The sequence below is a fragment of the Carcharhinus amblyrhynchos genome, chromosome 14 (assembly GCF_965287045.1).
Source record: "Carcharhinus amblyrhynchos chromosome 14, sCarAmb.v2.hapA, whole genome shotgun sequence".
Lineage (NCBI taxonomy): Eukaryota > Metazoa > Chordata > Chondrichthyes > Carcharhiniformes > Carcharhinidae > Carcharhinus > Carcharhinus amblyrhynchos.
In genome coordinates, this window is record NC_137337.1 from 580,447 (window position 1) to 598,932 (window position 18,486).

At 45.5% G+C, this 18,486-nt stretch overlaps 1 protein-coding gene across 3 annotated transcripts in view; it reads right to left on the reverse strand.

Annotated features, from left to right (window-relative positions):
- The window catches only part of tmem63c (transmembrane protein 63C), a 217,116-nt gene that overhangs the window by 184,397 nt on the left and 14,233 nt on the right, over nucleotides 1-18,486 (reverse strand). Inside the window, exons 1-2 of one of the 3 annotated variants that reach the window (XM_080202133.1) lie at nucleotides 8,607-8,718; nucleotides 3,725-3,896 (exon numbers count right to left, since the gene is read on the reverse strand). The exons of 1 other annotated variant lie outside the window; for it this stretch is intronic. Coding sequence is in view for 1 of the 2 variants with exons in the window: in XM_080202132.1 (XP_080058258.1) it covers nucleotides 8,607-8,711 (105 nt within the window). In the remaining variant the exon portion in view is untranslated. Of the gene's footprint in view, nucleotides 1-3,724; nucleotides 3,897-8,606; nucleotides 8,961-18,486 lie in introns of those variants that run through there. One more of the 3 variants, XM_080202132.1, reaches the window with a different exon arrangement.

Below are 18,486 nucleotides of genomic sequence, written 5' to 3' on the forward strand. Positions count from 1 at the left end.
CTGAGCAGTCCTCTTCAGGAACACATTGCTCACCTCCATAGAATGAGGAAGGGGCTAGAAAAGGCGCCCTAAACATTGCCTGCTTCACTACACCCTGGCCAGTTACCACGGCTGGCAGGGATCTCATTTTGCTGTCAAACACACAAAATAAAACACAAGATGACACCGCTCACTATTGGCACTTAGAATGTGCGCACACTTTTGGACAACCCTACAACAGACAGGCCAGAGAGAAGAACAGCCTTAGTTGCCAGAGAGCTTGCAAGACACAACATTGACATTGCAGCCCTGCGTGAAACTTGTCTTGCCAACGTAGGTCAGTTGAGTGAAACTGAAGTTGGATACACATTTTTCTGGAGCGGTTGTGGCAGCGATGAGCGTCGTGATGCTGGAGCTGGATTCACTGTCAGGAGTCACCTTGTTTGGAAATTTGCTAGTGTCCCCAAGGGTGTGAACGACCGGCTTATGACAGTACAGCTTCCACTACAGAACAGAAGTCAAGCCACCCTGATCAGCGCCTATGCCCCCACAATAAACAACCCAGATGAGATGAAAGACAAGTTCTACGAAGAACTAGACGCCCTACTATCAGCAATGAGCAGTACCGACAAGCTGATCTTGCTTAGCGATTTCAATGCAAGAGTAGGGTGTGACTCTGCAATCTGACAGGGAGTCATTGGGAGGCATGGAGTGGGCAAGTATAACGGTAACGGCCTACTCTTAAACGAAGACCTGTGCAGCACACGACCTCCTCATCACCAACACAACCTTTCGTCTGCCTACCAATAACAAGACCTCTTGGATGCACCCCATCGCTAAGCACTGGCATCTTATTGACTATGCCATTGTCAGGAGAAGAGACAGGCAGGATGTCAGAGTGACTAAGGTCATGTGTGGTGTTGACTGCTGGACAGATCACAGGCTCTACTTGTTGAAAAGCACTGTCTTCATCAGGCCTGTCAGAATGACCCATCTTCAGCTGCCAAGAAACATACCTTTACTAGTGCTCACAGGACAGTCCAGAATAAACTGCGTAAAATGCAGGATGCCTGGCTGAGCGCCAAGGCAGATTAAATACAGGGATACGCTGACAGAAATGACTTGAAACGGTTCTGTGAAGCCGTCAACACTCTCTATGGACCTCAATCTCTCAGGAGTTTCCCCCCTCCTGAGTACAGATGGTACAACTCTCATTACAGAGAAGGTTCAGATCCTACAGAGATGGGCTGAACACTTTGAAGCCGTCCTCAACCAACCGTCACCTATTAACAATGAGGCAATAGACAGGATTCCCCAGGCCGATATCAACAGCTCCATGAATGACCCACCGGTAGTAGCCAAAGTCATGAAAGCTGTCAGCCAGCTATCCAGCGGTAAAGCCCCAGAGGCAGACGCCATACCCGCAAAGATCTACAAAGCTGCTGGTCCTGTACTTATCAAGAAGTTCATCAACTTGTTTCAGTCCTTTCGGAAGCAAGGATCCATTCCTCAGGAACTTAAAGATGCTTCCATCGTACACCTCTACATGAGGAAGGGCAAGTATACAACAACCATTGAGGAATCTCGCTGCTCTCCATCACAGGAAAAACCCCTCGCAAGAGTCCTACTAAATCATCTGGTCACTCATCTGGAGCTGGGCCTACTTCAGAGTCACAGTGTGACTTCTGCAAAGGTCATGGGACTACTGACATGATTTTTGCTGCACGCCAACTTCAGGAGAAGTATCAGGAGCAGAATTGCGAGCTCCACACAACCTTTGTTGACCTCGCGAAAGCCTTTGACACTGTCAGCCAACAAGGCCTGTGGAGGATCATGTCAAAGTTCGGTTGCCCCCCGCAAATTCATTCAAATGGTATGCCAGTTCCATGTTGGCATGATGGCCAGAGTACTCCCAAGCAGTGACTATTGATACAGAAGTTAACTCAGTATAGCAAAGGCAAGTTCTGCTTTCGGTAGACTGCATTCCACTGTATGGGGACATCAAGGAATCAGCCCAGCAACAAAACTGAAGATCTACAGTGCCTCCTGTATGCCTGTGAAACGTGGACTGTGTATTGAAGGCATGCAAGACAGCACAATCATTTCCACATGACTTGTCTTTGCAGAATATTACGCATCAGATGGCAAGACAAAGTACCAGGCACTGAAGTTCTCTCTAGAGTAAGTCTACCATCAGTCCACACACTGCTGATGAGAGCGCAGACCCGGTGGGCAGGTCATGTCATCCGTATGTCAGATGAGCGCATACCCAAGCAACTCCTTTTTGGGGAACTCTCTGCTGGAAGACGTTCGCATGGAGGGCAGAAGAAACATTACAAAGACACACTCAAGGCCTCCCTGAAGTCGCTTGACATTGACACGACCACCTGGGAAACGCTGGCACAAAACTGCCCTACCTGGTGCTGCCTCATCCACAAAGACTGTCAAGCTCACAAAGCAAGGTGTATTGCTGAAGCACAACTTAAGCATGAGCTGTGCAAGTCCAGAGCCACCAGCGCAACAACTACAGTGTCTACACAAGTCTGTCCAATATGAGCCAGGACAATCCATGCCTGAATTGGCCTGATCAGTCATCTTCGGACACGCTGCAACCAGACTCAAAATGACTAATGGTGTTGATGTCCTCATCAACGATGATAGAAGACGAAGACAACGAAGAACAAGAAGTCTGGTGACAATACCATTACAAACACTGCCTCCCATCACTGGAATGTGACTCCGACTATCTTCCCCGATATCACCCTGAGGAAATCATTAGTTTCAACCGATACCAGGTCCCACCCAAACAACAAAAAAAAAAGAGGTAAACATACAAGCTGTTGCCTGGTTAAGCAGCTGTTCACCATCAGCTTTTCAGACTCAATTAATATGCAAAGTATTTCTAACAATTTGTATATTTTCACGGCAATAAATTCCAGCCTCTCTCAGACACATTGCATCAACAGGGCTACCGCCTTGAACAGCCCCTAGCTGTCTCACACAGCCCGCTCTCCAACCTCACTCTCACACAGCCCCCTCAGCACTCCCTCCCCCACACAGCCCCATCTCCAGGTTCCCCCCCCCCCCTCACACACACAGCCCCCTCTGCACCTCCCCCATACAGGCCCCTCTGCATCCCCGCCCCCACACAGGCCCCTCTGCATCCCCGCCCCCACACAGGCCCCTCTGCATCCCCGCCCCCACACAGGCCCCTCTGCATCCCCGCCCCCACACAGGCCCCTCTGCATCCCCGCCCCCACACAGGCCCCTCTGCATCCCCGCCCCCACACAGGCCTCACCTCCACCCCCACACTGCCCCCTCTGCACCATCCCCTCACACAGCTCCTCTCCAGACCTGCCACTGCTATGTGCAGGCCCCGTGCCAATGGCTCCATTTTCCTTGACTTACCCAAGGGCTTCGACAAAGCCAAGAGCCAGCATCAGCAATTCTGCAGTTTACCAACTCCCAGGATAATATTGGGGATTGTGCATTGTACTACAGCGGGCACTCCCAAATTCCAGACCTAAGATTTTACAACATACCACTGCACTGAGTGAATCCCCATGGATCCCCATTGCAGCACCTCACTGGAACCCAGGCTGCAGAAATAGCCTCCTCACCGCAGTGTCAGTGGCTTTCAGAGCAGATGCAGCCTTTCTTTGGCATCACGTCAGTGGATCCCACAGCACATAGAGGCTCTCTGTTGAAATGTTGCAATGGCTCCCAGGGCAGATTATCAATTACCTGATCAATGTTGACAGACGGAATGTTTAAGCTGCTGTCAAAGGTTCCTTGCTGACTGCAGCTTCATTCAGTAGAACTGTGTAGAAGATTTCAATGTCAAAATCTCACTTGCTCAATGTGGAATCAAGCTGCAAGTTGGCTGCTTTTCAAGTAGGTTCTGCTCTAACGCTGCCTGTTATATGAAGGAGAAAGATGGAATTTATTGGAGACAGTAAGGAGCTGTTTGGCCCCTCCAGCCTGTTCTGACATTCAAATGATGGCTGATCTGTACCTCAGCCCCATCTGCACACATTTGTTCCATATTCCTTCATACTCTAACCCAACAAAAGTCTCTAGATCGATCTTGAATTTACAATTGATCCCCAGAATCCACAGTTTTTGGGAGGGGAGAGTGTTCTAGATTCTCACTCCACTTTGTGTTAAAAAGTGCTTCCAGACCAGCCCAGCTCACTCAACTCCCTTTTGTTCTGGAATCTTCTACCAGAAGAAATAACTTCACTTTATTCAATGTATCAAATTATTTTATCATCATTTTAAAACATGTCAACCTATTCACCTCTCCTTTTAAACTCAGGGTAATGCAACTAAGAAATCTTCCCTCATAACTTAACTCTTTAAGCTTTGGTATTGCATTTCAATAGCACCTTTCACAACTCTGGATGTCCTAAAGTGCTTCATAGCTGAATAAACAATTCTTGAGGTGCAAGCACTGTTGTGATATAAGTTTGCCCGCAGCAAACTGCCACAAACAGCATTGTAACTCGACAGTTGGTTTCCCTGATATTGGTTGAGGAATAATCATTCACCAGACACCAGGGATAACTCCCTGCTCTTCTTTAAATGGTATCGTGCCATCTTTCATATCCGCCTGTGAGGACAGACAGGGCCTTCATTTAATATCTCATCCAATAAATGGTATTGCCAACAGTATAGCACTCCCTTAGCACTGACCCTCTGACAGCGCGGCACTCCCTCAGCACTGACCTCTGGCTTTGCAGCACTCCCTTAGTACTGACCAGAGAACCAGAGACAAGAGAATTCCCACATGCTTAAAGTTATGATACACTTCATTTACATGTTGTAACTATTTCCTCTGGTAGAAGATTATAGAACAAGAGGTCATTCTGCCAGGATTGGAGGAACAAATTGTGATCTGCTTAATAAACTATGGCCTGCCCACTCTCTTGCACTTGCCAGACCTGCCATATTATTATCCAGCACATTATCCAAATCAAGCTCAGCTCCTGATTTTGGGGTTTGGGGTTTGGCGGGGGGGGGGGGGGGGGGGGGGTGGCAGGAAGGGATGGTGAGCTTGCCACCCTCATATTTTGTGTCCTGCCAACCCCCACACCAAGGACATGGCTGGCATGGGACCATGAAATCCATCTGGAGCATTGTGACTTATGACCACTACCATTGAGAAAGCCAAGGGTAGCAGATTCTTGGGAACACCACCACTTGCAAGTACCTCTCCAATGAAGGAGAATTTAGTGAATGGCAGGAAGCTGGGCAGCTCAGAGGAACAGAAGAATCTTGAGATACTTATTCACAGATCCCTGAATTCGGGGATATGGTAGTTAAGAGGGTTTATTCAACACTTACTTTCATCAGTCGTGGCATAAAGAAAAAGAGCAAAGAGATAATGTTAGAGTTGTGCAAAGCATTGGATAGGCCACAGCTGGAATACGGTATGCAATTCTAATCATCTTACTATGGAAGGATGTGATAGCACTAGAGAGGGTGCAGAAGAGGTTCACCAAGATGTTGCTTGAAATGGATCGATTGAGCTATAAGGAGAGATTGGATAGGCTTGGATAGTTTTCCCTAGAACAAAGTAGGCTGAGGGGGGATCTGATTGAGGTGTATAAGATAATGAGGGGTATGGACAGGGTGAGTAGGAAGCAATTGTTCCCCTTGGTTGAGGGATCAATCATGAGGGTGCGTAGTTTTTGGACAAGGGGCATGAGATTCAGAGGGGACTTGAGAAGAAGCTTTTTCACTCAGAGGGTGTGTGAATCTGGAATGCACTGCCTGGGAAGGTAGTGGAGGCCAGAAACCCCATTACAGTCTTTAAAAATAATATGGATGAACGCTTGAAATATCATAACACTTACTTTCATCAGTCGTGGCATAAAGAAAAAGAGCAAAGAGATAATGTTAGAGTTGTGCAAAGCATTGGATAGGCCACAGCTGGAATACGGTATGCAATTCTAATCAACTTACTATGGAAGGATGTGATAGCACTACAGAGGGTGCAGAAGAGGTTCACCAAGATGTTGCTTGAAATGGATCAATTGAGCTATAACATTCAAGAATATGGGACAAGTGCTGGGAAATGGGATCAGCATGCCTTTAATGGTAGTTATTGTAGGTGCAGATTCAATGGGCCTTTTCTGCACTGAATGACTCTATGACTATGCCATTCACCAACCTGACTTGGAATAGATCACCATTCCATCACTATCACAGGGTCAAAATCAGGGAACTCCCACTCTAACAGCACAGTGGGTGTACCTGTATCACAGGGATTGCACCGGTTTAAGAAGGCAGCTCACCACCACCTTCTGGAGGGCAATTAGGCATGGGAAATAAATGCTGACCTAGCTAGCAACGCCCACATCTGTGACTGATTAAATATTTAAAAAAAGATAGTCATTGCCTGCCAATTGTTAGGAATAAATGTTGTCTTTATCTTTCTGCGTATGGGTACAGATTGCTTCAGTATCTGAGGAGTTGTAAGTGGTATTGAGCACTGTACAATCATCATTAAGCATTCCTCTTCAGAGGAGGGGTGATCATTGACAAAGCAACAACACAAAGATTGGGGAGCTGTGGATAGTGAGGAGGATTGCCAGAGCATAAAGGGGGATATAGATAAGCTGGAGACGTGGGTGGAGAAATGGCAGATGGAATTTAATCTAGACAAATGTGAGGTGATGCATTTTGGAAGGTTTAATGCAGGAGGGAAATATAGTGTAAATGACAGAACACTTAGCAGCATTAACATACAGAGGGATCTGGGCATACAAGTCCACAGTTCCCTGAAAGTGGCCACGCAAATGGATAAGGCGGTCAGAAAGGAATATGGCATGCTTGCCTTCATCAGTCAGGGCATAGTGTAAAGAAATTGGCAAGTCATATTGCAGTTCTATAGAACTTTAGTTAGGTCAAATTTGAGATATTGTGTACAATTCTGGTTGCAACACTACCAAAAGGATGTGGAGGCTTTGGAAAGGGTACAGAAAAGGTTTACCAGGGGCTGCCTGGTCTGAAGGGCATTAGCTATGAGATGAGATTAAAGAAACTTGGTTTATTTTCATGTGAATGTCAGTGACTGAGGGGCAACCTGATAGAAGTCTACAAGAATATGAAAGGCATGGATAGAATGGATAGTCGGAGTCTTTTTCCCAGAGTCGAAATATCAATTACTCGGGTACATAGGTTTAAGGTAAAAAGGGGGAAAGTTTAAAGGAGATATGAGAGGCAGGTTTTTTTTTTACACAGAGGGTAGTAAGTGCCTGGAATGCACTGACAGAGGAGATGGTAGAAGCAGATACAACAGCAATGTTTAAGAGGCATCTTAACAGATACATAAATAGGCAGCGAATACAGGGAAATGGACCGTGAAGAAGCAATAGGTCTTTAGAAAGATGTGATGTGTTGACACAGGCTTGGTCGGTGAAAGGGTCTGTTCCTGTGTACTGTTCTTTGAAGCTTGTTTGAGCCTAGGATACTACACTAAACAACTCCTACATGATGTTCCAGGGTGTGAGATGATTGGCTTCCACCAACCAGATTCTTTTGAGCTAGGAATGAGGTCAGGGAAAGGGATGGATGTGTGAATTCTAAAAGGAAAATTCTAAATCTTTTTGGTGTAGTTGACGTTTGTTCACTGCTCAATAACACACATCATCAACATACAGATGAGGCCTCAGAAGGTGCTAAACATTGGAGAGATTTGTCCCAATCTCCAACATTAGAAACATAAAAAAAGTAGGAGCAGGAGTAGGGCATTCAGCCCTTTAAGCCTGCTCTAATATTCATTATGATCATGGCTGATCATCCGACTCAATAACCTGATCCCGCCTACCCCCATAATCTTTGACCCAAGAGCTATATCTAACCCTTTCTTGAAAACATACTATGTTTTGGCCTCAACTGCTTTCTGTGGTAGCAAATTCCACAGGTTCACCACTCTGGGTGAAGAAATTTCCCCTTAGACTATGAGCCCTGGTTGTGGACAATCCTACCACCGGGAACATCCATTTTGCATCTACCCTGTCTAGTCCTGTTAGAATGTTATTGATTTATATGAACACCCTCCCATTCTTCTGAATACCAAGCATAATCCTAACCAATTCAATCTCTACTCGTACAGAAGTCCCACCATCCCAGCAATCAGTCTGTTAAACCTTTGCTGCACTCCTTTTATAGCAAGAATATCCTCCCTCAGATAAGGAGACCAAAACTGCACACAGTGCTCCAGGTATGGCCTCACGTAAAGCCCTGTATAATTGCAGCAAGACATCCCTGCTCCTGTACTCAAATCCTCTCGCTATGAAGGCCAACATATCTTTTGCCTCCTTTACTGTGTATTTCATCTGCATTCTTACCTTCATCTACTGGTGCATGAGGCCCAGGTTTCGTTGCACATTCCCCTCTTCTAATTTATAACCTTTCAGATAATAATTTGTCTTTCTGCTTTTGCTACTGAAGTTGATAACTTCACATTTATCCACATTATACTGCATCTGCTATACATTTGCCCACTCACTCAGCCTGTCCAAATCACACTGAAGCATCTCTGCATCCTCCTCACAACTTGCCTTCTCACCCAGCTTTGTGCCATCTGCAAACCTGAGACGCAGCTCCACATACTTACATGAGGATCTGACCTCACAGGCCAAATAATCTGATACTGAAGCTCCCAGGGATGGAGGAGTGGCAGGGACTGTTGTAAAAACATGAACCCTCTGACTGCAGTCATCTGATTGTTGCAGTCTCCTCACAGATCTCCGAAACAAAGCTCCTCTCCTGCCACTTCATCACAGCTTGTTGGTTGCTTTCTGTGGAATGGTGACCTGCCTCATATCCTGACTCACCGAGTGCTGCAGGCAGCTGAGTAATGATCCTGTAAATGCAGCTCACTGCACACAGTGCTGCCACAAGCTAAATGAGTGAGTCAGCACTGCACAGACTTCAATATAAACCAATTAGCGATGATTGTTTCTCTACCTCTGCAGCCAACAAGGCCTGAATTACCGATTCATCATCAGCCTCGCTCTGCTAATAAAAGATTGGAGGCATCATTCTAGCTTTTACAGAATCAGCAAATACCCAGCTTGAGAATGATACTCAGCCCAGCCCTCTGTGTACAAACAGTATCTGAATAGCTTCCCCAACTGAGCAATACTCCCTCTACCAACAGCCAATCTAGTAATACTGGGCAACAGCCTCACTGCATACACAGCTAGGTAATACACCTTACTGTATACAAACACTGGAGTAATACTCTCCTCACTGTACACACCCTGAGGTAATATCCTCCTTATTGAATACATATCCTGGGATAATACTGCTTGCTGCATACACTGTGGGGTAATATCCTCCTTCCTGTGTACACATCTTAAGGTACTCACCCTGGGTAATATCCTTCTTATTGTGGACTCACCCTGGTGAAAAAACGTCCTACCTCATTTTGATTTTTATTTTCCAAGTAATATGCAGCCTCCTTACTTTTCTTGCCAATCAATAATACCTCACGTTCACCTATGTTGAACTTAATTTGCCAATTCTGTAAGTTTATTAATATCCTCCTGTAATTTGCTGCAGTTCTTCTCAGTTTTGACTTCCCCAGTTTGGTGCCATCCATAAATTTAGAAATTGGGATACAATTTTAAAGTTTGCACATAATATAAAACTTACAACATGTGAAATAGTGAATAGTAGTGGACCTCAGGAGGGCAAAGTGAGACAAGCAAATAGGCAGACACACTGAAGATGCAATTTAATGTTCACAAGTGTGAGGTGATGCACAAAGAGAAACAAGATCAAGAGGCAGCATAATCTAAATAGCACTGTATTGAAAGATGCAAGAGGAGAGGGATGTGGGGTCAATATTCACAAATCTTTGAAGATGGCTGGACAAGTTGAACAGTACTTGAAGGCATTTGGAACACTTGGCTTTGGTTACTGAATACAAGAAGGAAATAATGTTAAACCTTCACAAATCATTGGTCAGGCCTTAGAATATTGTGTACAATTCTGGCTACCACACTTGAGGAAGAATGTCAGGAAGATCGTAGGAGACTTATAAGAATGGTGCCAGGGATGAGGATGAATTAGAAACAGGAGTAGGCCACTTGATCATTCAAGCCTGCTCTGTCGACCATTCAATAAATTCATGATTATCTGATTGCTTTTTTTGATTTACTCATTAGTGTCACAATCAAGCTTACATTGACACCACAATGAAGTTACTATGAAAATCCCTTGGTCTCCAAACTCTGGCACCTGTTCAGGATGTGGAGACGCCGGCATTAGACTGGGGCAAGAACAGTAAGAAGTCTCACAACACCAGGTTAAAGTCCAACAGATTTATTTGGCAGCACAAGCTTTCGAAGTCTCGCTCCTTCATCAGGTGAGTGAGGACGTGAGTTCACAAACAGGGCATATATAGACACAAACTCAATTTACAAGGAACACAGAGGGAGAATTTAGCATAGCCAATCCACCTAACCCGCACATCCTTGGACTGTGGAAGGAAACTGGGGCACCCTGAAGAAACCTATGCAGACGCGGTGAGACCATGCAAACTCCACACAGACGCGGTGAGACCATGCAAACTCCACACAGACAGTGACCCAAGCTGGGAATCGAACCTGGGTCTCTGGCATTGTGAGGCAGCAGTGCTAACCACTCTGCCACTGTGCTGCCCACATGTCAACCAAACCCTAATGCAATTTTAATTCCACATTCCCACTTTCTCCAATAAATATTCACCCTTCTATCTCTCCTTAAAAATATTCATAGGCACTGCTCCACTGCCTTTGTCTCTCTCTTCCTTTTTGAATAAATTTTGTTAGTTTGCAATCTAATCGAACCTTCCCCAAATCTAGGGAATTTGTACACAGGCCTCCAAACTGTAATGGTGATGTTGGGAGTGGCATGAAACAGGATATTAGAGATACATGTGATAAAGCAACAATTGTAATTATAGGTGATTTTAATCTGCATATAGTTTAGGCAAATCAAATTATTCACAATGTCATACAGCTGGAATTCCTGCAGTGTATATGGGATGAAGTAATATGCTGAGGAACCAACTAGAGAATAGGCCATCCTAAAATGGGTATTATGTAATGAGAAAGGAATAATTGGCAACCTAGTTTTGCGAGATCCCTTAGGCATGAGCGACAATAACGTGAAAGAATTCTTCAGCGAGGTGGAGAGTGATGTAATTGATTCTGGGACTAGGGTCCTGAATTTTAGTAAAGTAAACCAAGATGGTATGAGGTGTGAATTGGCTATGATGGATTGGGAAATGTTATGTAAAGGGATGATGGTGGAGAGGCAATGGCAAATATTCAAAGAGCATATGGTGAAACTGCAACAATTGTTTATTCCTGTCTGGCACAAAACCATGGCCAAACCATGGCGTACAAGGGAAATTAGTGATAGCATTATATCCAAGGAAGGAGGCATACAAATTGCCAGAAAAAACAACCAACCTGAGGATTAGGATTAGTTTAGAATTCAGTGAAGGAGGACCAAGGGATTGATTAACAAGGAGATAAGAGTACCAAAATAAGCTTGAAGAGAACATATAAACTGACTGGAAAGTTTTTGTATGTGAAGAGAAAAGACTGGCGACAACAAATGTAGATCCCTCATTGTAAGAGGCAGGGGAATTTATAATGGGAACAAAGAAATGGCTGAGCAACTAAATACATACTTTGGTTCAGTTTTCAGAAAGACACAAATAACGTACCAGAAATGGTGGGAAATGCAAGGTGTAGTGAGATGAAGGAACTTAATGAAATCGCTATTTGTAGGGAAATGGTGTTGGGGAAATTGATGGAATTGAAGGCCAATAAATCCCCAGGATTTGATAATCTACACCTCAGAGTATTTAAGGATGTGGCTGTAGAAATAGTGGATCCACTGGTGGTCATATTCCAAGATTCTACACTCTCTGGAACAGTTCCTACAGATTGGTACGTAGCTAATGTAGCCCCACTATTTAAAAAAGGCAACTGGGAAGAAAACAGAATTACAGACCAGTCAGATTGATGTCGTTAGTGGGGGAAATTTTACAATCCATTTTCAAGGATTTTGTAGCAGCGCACTTGGTAAAGTGGCAGAATCTGTTATGTACATACTTCTTGCTGTATAGTGTAAGAAAAACCACAAAATAGGCTTCATACCTTAAACACTCTATTATAGGTGTGCACTGTTCCAGTCAGATCTGAGACTTCTAAACCAGGTTCCACCTTGGGAAGAGCTAAGCCCACTTCAGGAGTCACATGACCCACACTCTTAAAGGGGCAGTATGCACCCCAAATCTCCAATATACATATAGCACAGCCCTCCCCCTTTAATCCAAAACTCCCACTACTAAAACATATATACATACATATACAATGGAGAATATTTATATAGAGCATTGCAAACAACCAAAGTTCCCTATATAAAGTCTGTTCAGACAGTTCACAGGGACAGTATGGACAGTATTTTACAGACTTGCTCATCCTGAAACCATAAAATTCTGCTGGAGGTCAACAGGCTTCCCATTGTTCGCACCTCACCTGCTCCAATTCCCATGGCAGGTGAGGCGGTAAAATACTGGCAAATGAGGCTATTGGGGGAAGGTGACTTTGTATAGGTTGCTTCGTCATTTCAGGAACCTCTTCCTGAGTAGTCTCCAGGGGTTTTGGAAGATCCGCTGCTCAGCGTGGGGAGGGGGGTGCGGTGGTGTCCCTCTCAGACGCCTGCAGATGGCTGGTGCCACTGATGCTGCTCCCTCCCTTTGGATGGCCAACCCTGACTCTGGAACTCTAGCCTCAAGCAACAGCAATGGGGCCATCCTGGATCATTCTGTCATTTGTGGGGATTCCCACATTTGGTGCTGTACTGCGACCAATTGGTTAGCCCCATCCAAACCAGCTCATTTCCATTCTGTACTGTATAGGACAAGGGTGCCACGTGTACCACAATGGTAGCCGGTATCCACTTCTCCCCTGAAGTATAATTCCTGGCCAGAACAAACTCCTCTTTCCAAAAAGTCCTCAACTTTGCACTTCCTGCTCTTCTGGGCATCTGTCCCTCTTGGTTCCATTCTACCGTCTCTCAGGGCTCCTCCAGCTGCAGCAGATCAAACATGGTTCTCAATTTTTGGCTGAACATCAACAAATCCATTGAGCATTGGGTTGTTGTACATGGTGTGTCACGGAACACACTCAGAAATGTACTTAACCACCTTCCTAGCAATCCCTCCCCTCTCAACGCCTTCAGAGACTGTTTCAGGGTCTGAACAAATCATTCTGTCAGATCATTCATCGCTAGGTGATACAGTGCTGACCTCACATCTGATTCCGGGGTGCTCCCTGACCCAGCCAAGTCTTGTGCCACAAGCTGGGGTCCATTATCACTGACGGTCTAGTTAGGAACACATGATCAGTGCAAGCTGGGAGGGCCGAAGGGCCTGTTCCTGTGCTGTATTGTCCTTTCATCACTTGCTCTGGATTGCCAAACCAGGTAAATATGTAATCGAGTTTGTCTTGTGTTGACTTCAACATGGACTTCATAGCCACAATCTCTGGCTACTTGGAGTGAGCATCCACTAAGAGCATCTGCCCTTCCAATGGACCAACAAGGTCAATATGAATTTGCTGCCATGGCAATTGGAGTCATTCCCACGGATGAAGAGGTGACAAGAGTGGCACCTTCCATACCAAAGAGCAGGACTCACACAATCCCACCTTTTCTTCAATTTGTGCATCAATATTCAGCCACAGAAATTGCTTCTTGCTGTTTTTTCCATTCCCACCACCCCAGGTGTCCTTGATGCACCTGTTGCAGCATCTTTCCTCTTAATGATGGGGGAGTGATGACTCTCACACCCCATACTAAACATCCATCCAATACGGACAGCTCCCACCTTTGGCACATAAAAAATATCCATAACTCCAGGTGGTTTCTACTACTTGACCTCCCTCTCAGGACTAGGTCCATTACCTGGCTTATAATTGGATCTTTCTGAATGGTGTTCCACACTTGGTTAGCAGTTACCAGAACTTCATCTTCTTGTGTAATATAGAACAAAGGACAAAGTCAAGTACAGCACAGGAAAAGGCCCTCCCCCCCGCCCCTCCAGCCTGAATCAATCATGATGCCCTAAATAAACTAAACATCCTTCTAACCTTACTCGGACCACATCCCTCTATCTCTCCCTATTTATGTACCCATCTTAATGCCTCTTAAACGTTGCTAATGTGCCTGCTTCCACAACTTCCTCTGATAGCACATTCCAGGCACCCACTCTCTGCATGAAAAGCTTCCCCTGCACATCTCTCTTAAACTTTCCTCCTCTCATCTTGAACCTGTGCCCCCTTGTAATTGACACTTTCACCCTGGGAAAAAGCCTCTGACTATCCACCCTGAGTATGCATATGTAACATATCATCTTCAGATTCCAGCTGGAAGCAACTTTATCCCATGCAAGGGCAGCCTTGACAGAGCATCCGCATTGCTGTGTTTCTCAGACTGGGGGTACCAGATTTCATACAATAGGCTGACAGACCAACACCCACCTTTGCAATCAAGTTGCTGCCATGGATGATACTTAGGGGTTTAAAAAAAAAAGGGTGGCATGGACAAGCTGGGCCGAAGGGACTGTTTCCCCGCTGTAAACCTCTATGACTCCTATTTGGCCCTAAGATGGACATCAAAGACCTATGGTCTGGCAAAACATAAGAACATAATAACTAAGAGCAGGAGAAAGCCATCTAGCCTTTCGAGCCTGCTCCACCATTCAATAAAATCAGGGCTGATCTTTTCATGGACTCAGCTCCACTTACTCGCCCGCTCACCATAACCCTTACTTCCTTTACAGATCAAAAATCTATCTATCTATCCTTGCCTTAAAAACATTCAATGAGGTAGCCTCAACTGCTTCACTGGGCAGGGAATTTCATAGATTCACAATCCTTGATGTAAAGAAGTTCCTCCTCAACTCAGTCCTAAAGCTGCTCCCCCTTATTTTGAGGCCATGCCCCCTAGTTCACCTGCTAGTGGATACAACTTCCCTGCTTCTATCTTATCTATTCCCTTCATAATCTTACATCTTTCTATGAAATCTCCCCTCATTCTTCTAAATTCCAATGAGTATAACCCCAGTCTACTCAGTCTCCCCTCATAAGACAACCCTCTCAACTCCGGAATGCTATCAGCCTTTCCTCCCTGTTCACCATAACATGGGGCAGTATAACCCCAACCCCATAGGGCAAGGCGTCACATGCAAGCTGCAGTTGAAATGAGTTGGGTTGAAATGAACTAGCACTTCCAACCTCTGCAAAGCCTGCTTTACGCCTCACATTCTTTGGTCCATTTCCACAGCTGCCCTTTTCCCAGCAACCGAAACATTTGTTTCAATACCATCACCAGATCCAGAACAAATTTACTGCAATAGTTAACAGGTCCCAAGAACAACCTCAACTGGGACACATTTTCTGGTCTTGTGGCCTTCATGATAACTTCCATCTTCTTAGATGCCGTTTGTAACCCATCACCATCAATTACATGGCCCAGGTACTCAACTGAGTCCTCAAAGAACTTGCATTTCTCTCTCTTGACTTGCAGGACACGTTCCTGTAATTTCTTTAAGGTTTCCCCCAGGTTCTTTAAATGCTCCTCCTCTGTCGAACCCATGATCAAAATGTGATCCAGGTAACACTGGCCTCCTGTCAACCCACTCCATGGCCCTCTGGAAAACAGCCAGAGCTAACATTGTGTCAAAAGAAAGTCAATGACTGCAGAACAGACCCCTGTGTGTAGCAATCATTAGCGAGGGTTGTGAATGCTTCACAACCCAAAATCTGCAAATAGGCCTGCAATAAGCCCATTTCTCTCCCCTGCTAGGCCACTGAATAGGTCCTGGGCCAGAGGGAGCGGGTATTGCTCTACACACAGAGCTGGCTTTACTGTCACCTTAAAATCCCCACAAATTCTTACCGAGCCATCTGATTTCAGAGCTGGTATCATTGGAGTGGCCATTCACTGGTGGTCACCAGCTGTTCCAATTCAGCCTCCACCTTAGGCCTAATGGCGTACGGTACCAGACATGTTTTAGACTTCTTGGACAAGTATCCGGTTTCAGCTGTAACTTAATTTTGATACCCTTCATCTCTCCGAGGGTTCCTTGAAAAATATCTGTAAATTTTTCCAAACAGTCTTGTAAACCCGTGTTCAAGTCCGCCAGCCTATTAACCATGCCCAGTTCAATTTCAACTAGGAGCATGCTGAATAACATGGACTAGTCAGCTTTTACCATATATAGTGGTAATTCTGCATATTGGCTCCGCAACTGTACCTTCACCACTACATAAACTTTGAGGGTACACTTGTTATTTCAACATCACAGGCTTAAGGGCAAAGCTTTTAACTTATCCCTGTATACTGATTAGAGTATCAAGACATCTTCGCCCCCATATCAGCTTTCATTTTCATGGTTTTCCCTTCTGGTTTAGTAAGAATCCAGAAACGTTTGGCTTCACCCCATACCAACAGAATGTTCAGCCTGAACGCTTACCAGCTTCCCCGGCAGACCCAGCTGACTCCCTATCCTCTCCATGGCTGGCAACATGGATTTTTTGTTTTGTCCTTCTAAATGCTTCCTTTTGTTTTCCTGTCTCTGCGTCTAGCTGCGCCCAACAATTCCGGGCAATGTGACTAACTTGCTTGCTCTTGTAACGTTGGGCCTCTTGTGTCCAGCAATTCGACTCTGTGTGGCCTGTCCTGCCACATTCCACTTGCAGCGCCGAACTCTGCAGGGTTTCTGTTACTCTGTGCATTCAGGCACTGACATCCAACAGCGCTGCTTCTCTGGTGGCTAACTCCACAGATGTTGCGATCTCCAAAGAGGACTTTTTAATTCTAAATTCTGTTTAGCTAATAACACCCGCTGGATGGCTTCATGCCGGAGGCCACAAACCAGTCAGTCCCATAAGGCATCCTGGAGTGCGCTTCCAAATTCACAGTGCTCTGCCAGTCTATTCAGAGTTGCAACAAATTGAACAAAGGACTCCCCTTCAAGTTGGTGGCACTTATGAAATTTGAATCATTCTACAATCATGAATAGCTTGGGAACGAAGTGAGCTTTTAACACACCACACAATTCTTGGTAAGTCCTCTCAGCCAGTTTTTCAGGTTGTGCAGCAAAGGTCTTAGCACTTTAGAAAACTGGTACAACAGGTCATCGCCCACATTACAGGCCATCAGATAGACACTGAGGCACTTCGTAGTCAGTATCCAGCTCTCTGCCTCTTCATCGAAGAGGCATAGAGCCTTGAATTGGGCTGCCATTTTGTTTTGCCGCCAGCAGGAATTTTTCCAGTCTAATGAGTACAGACACGAAGCCTCCTTCCGCCATCATCTGTAGCCACCCGCAACCCGAGTCCCCTTGGATACCTCTCCTTTGCGATGGACGCCCCCTCAGCCACCCTGGTTAGCAGTGTTTTCCAGCCATCACTGCAGTCCGACTCCTCTCCGCAACTGTTTTCAGCCAGCTCCCAGGTAAGACTTACTTTCCCCCTGAATGGACTGTTCACATGAAGCAATGGTGGTCAGAACATCCCTACCACTTTCTGCGGGATTGCCACACTTCAGTTCCTTCCCAGTGCCATCCTACAAAGCCCGTAGTGAAGCTCAATCCCTCCCCCCTTCACCAGAACGGAACGCCAGCAGAAATGCGGAAGCCGTTAAGTAACCTCACCGCTAGTTATAATAAGAACATAAAAAGTAGGAGCAGGAGTAGGCCATCTAGCCCTTCCAGCCTGCCCTGCCATTCAACAAGATCATGGCTGATCTGAAGTGGATCAGTTCTACTTTCCCGCTTTCTCTCCATAACCCTTAATTCCCTTGTCTATCAGAAACCTGTCTACCCGTCACTTAAATATATTCAGCGAGGTAGCCTCCAGCACTTCAATGAGCAGAGAATTCCAGAGACTCTCCACCCTTTGAGTGAAGAAGTTCCTCCTCAACTCCAATATAAACTGCCCGCCCCTTATTTTGAGGCTGTGCCCTCTAGTCCTGCTATCCTTTCTGAGCAGGAAGAATCTCTCTACCTCTACCCTATCCATTTCCTTCATTATCTTATACGTCTCTATAAGATCCCCCCTCATCCTTCTAAACTCCAATGCGTACAGACTCAGTCTATTTAGTCTCTCTTCATACTCCAACCCCCTCATCTCTGGTATCAGCCTAGTGAACCTCCTCTGCACTCCCTCCATATATCCTTCTGCAAATGCGGCGACCAAAACTGCACACAATACTCCAGTTGCGGCCTCACCAGTACCCTGTACAGTTGCAGCAAGGCCTCCCTACTTTTATATTCTAACCCCCTCGCTATAAAGGCCAACATTCCATTCGCCTTCTTGATCACCTGCTGCACCTGCAGACTGGGTTTTGTGATTCATGCACAAGGACCCCCAGGTCCCTCTGCACCGTAGCATGCTGCAGCTTTTCGCCTTTTAAATAATAATCCC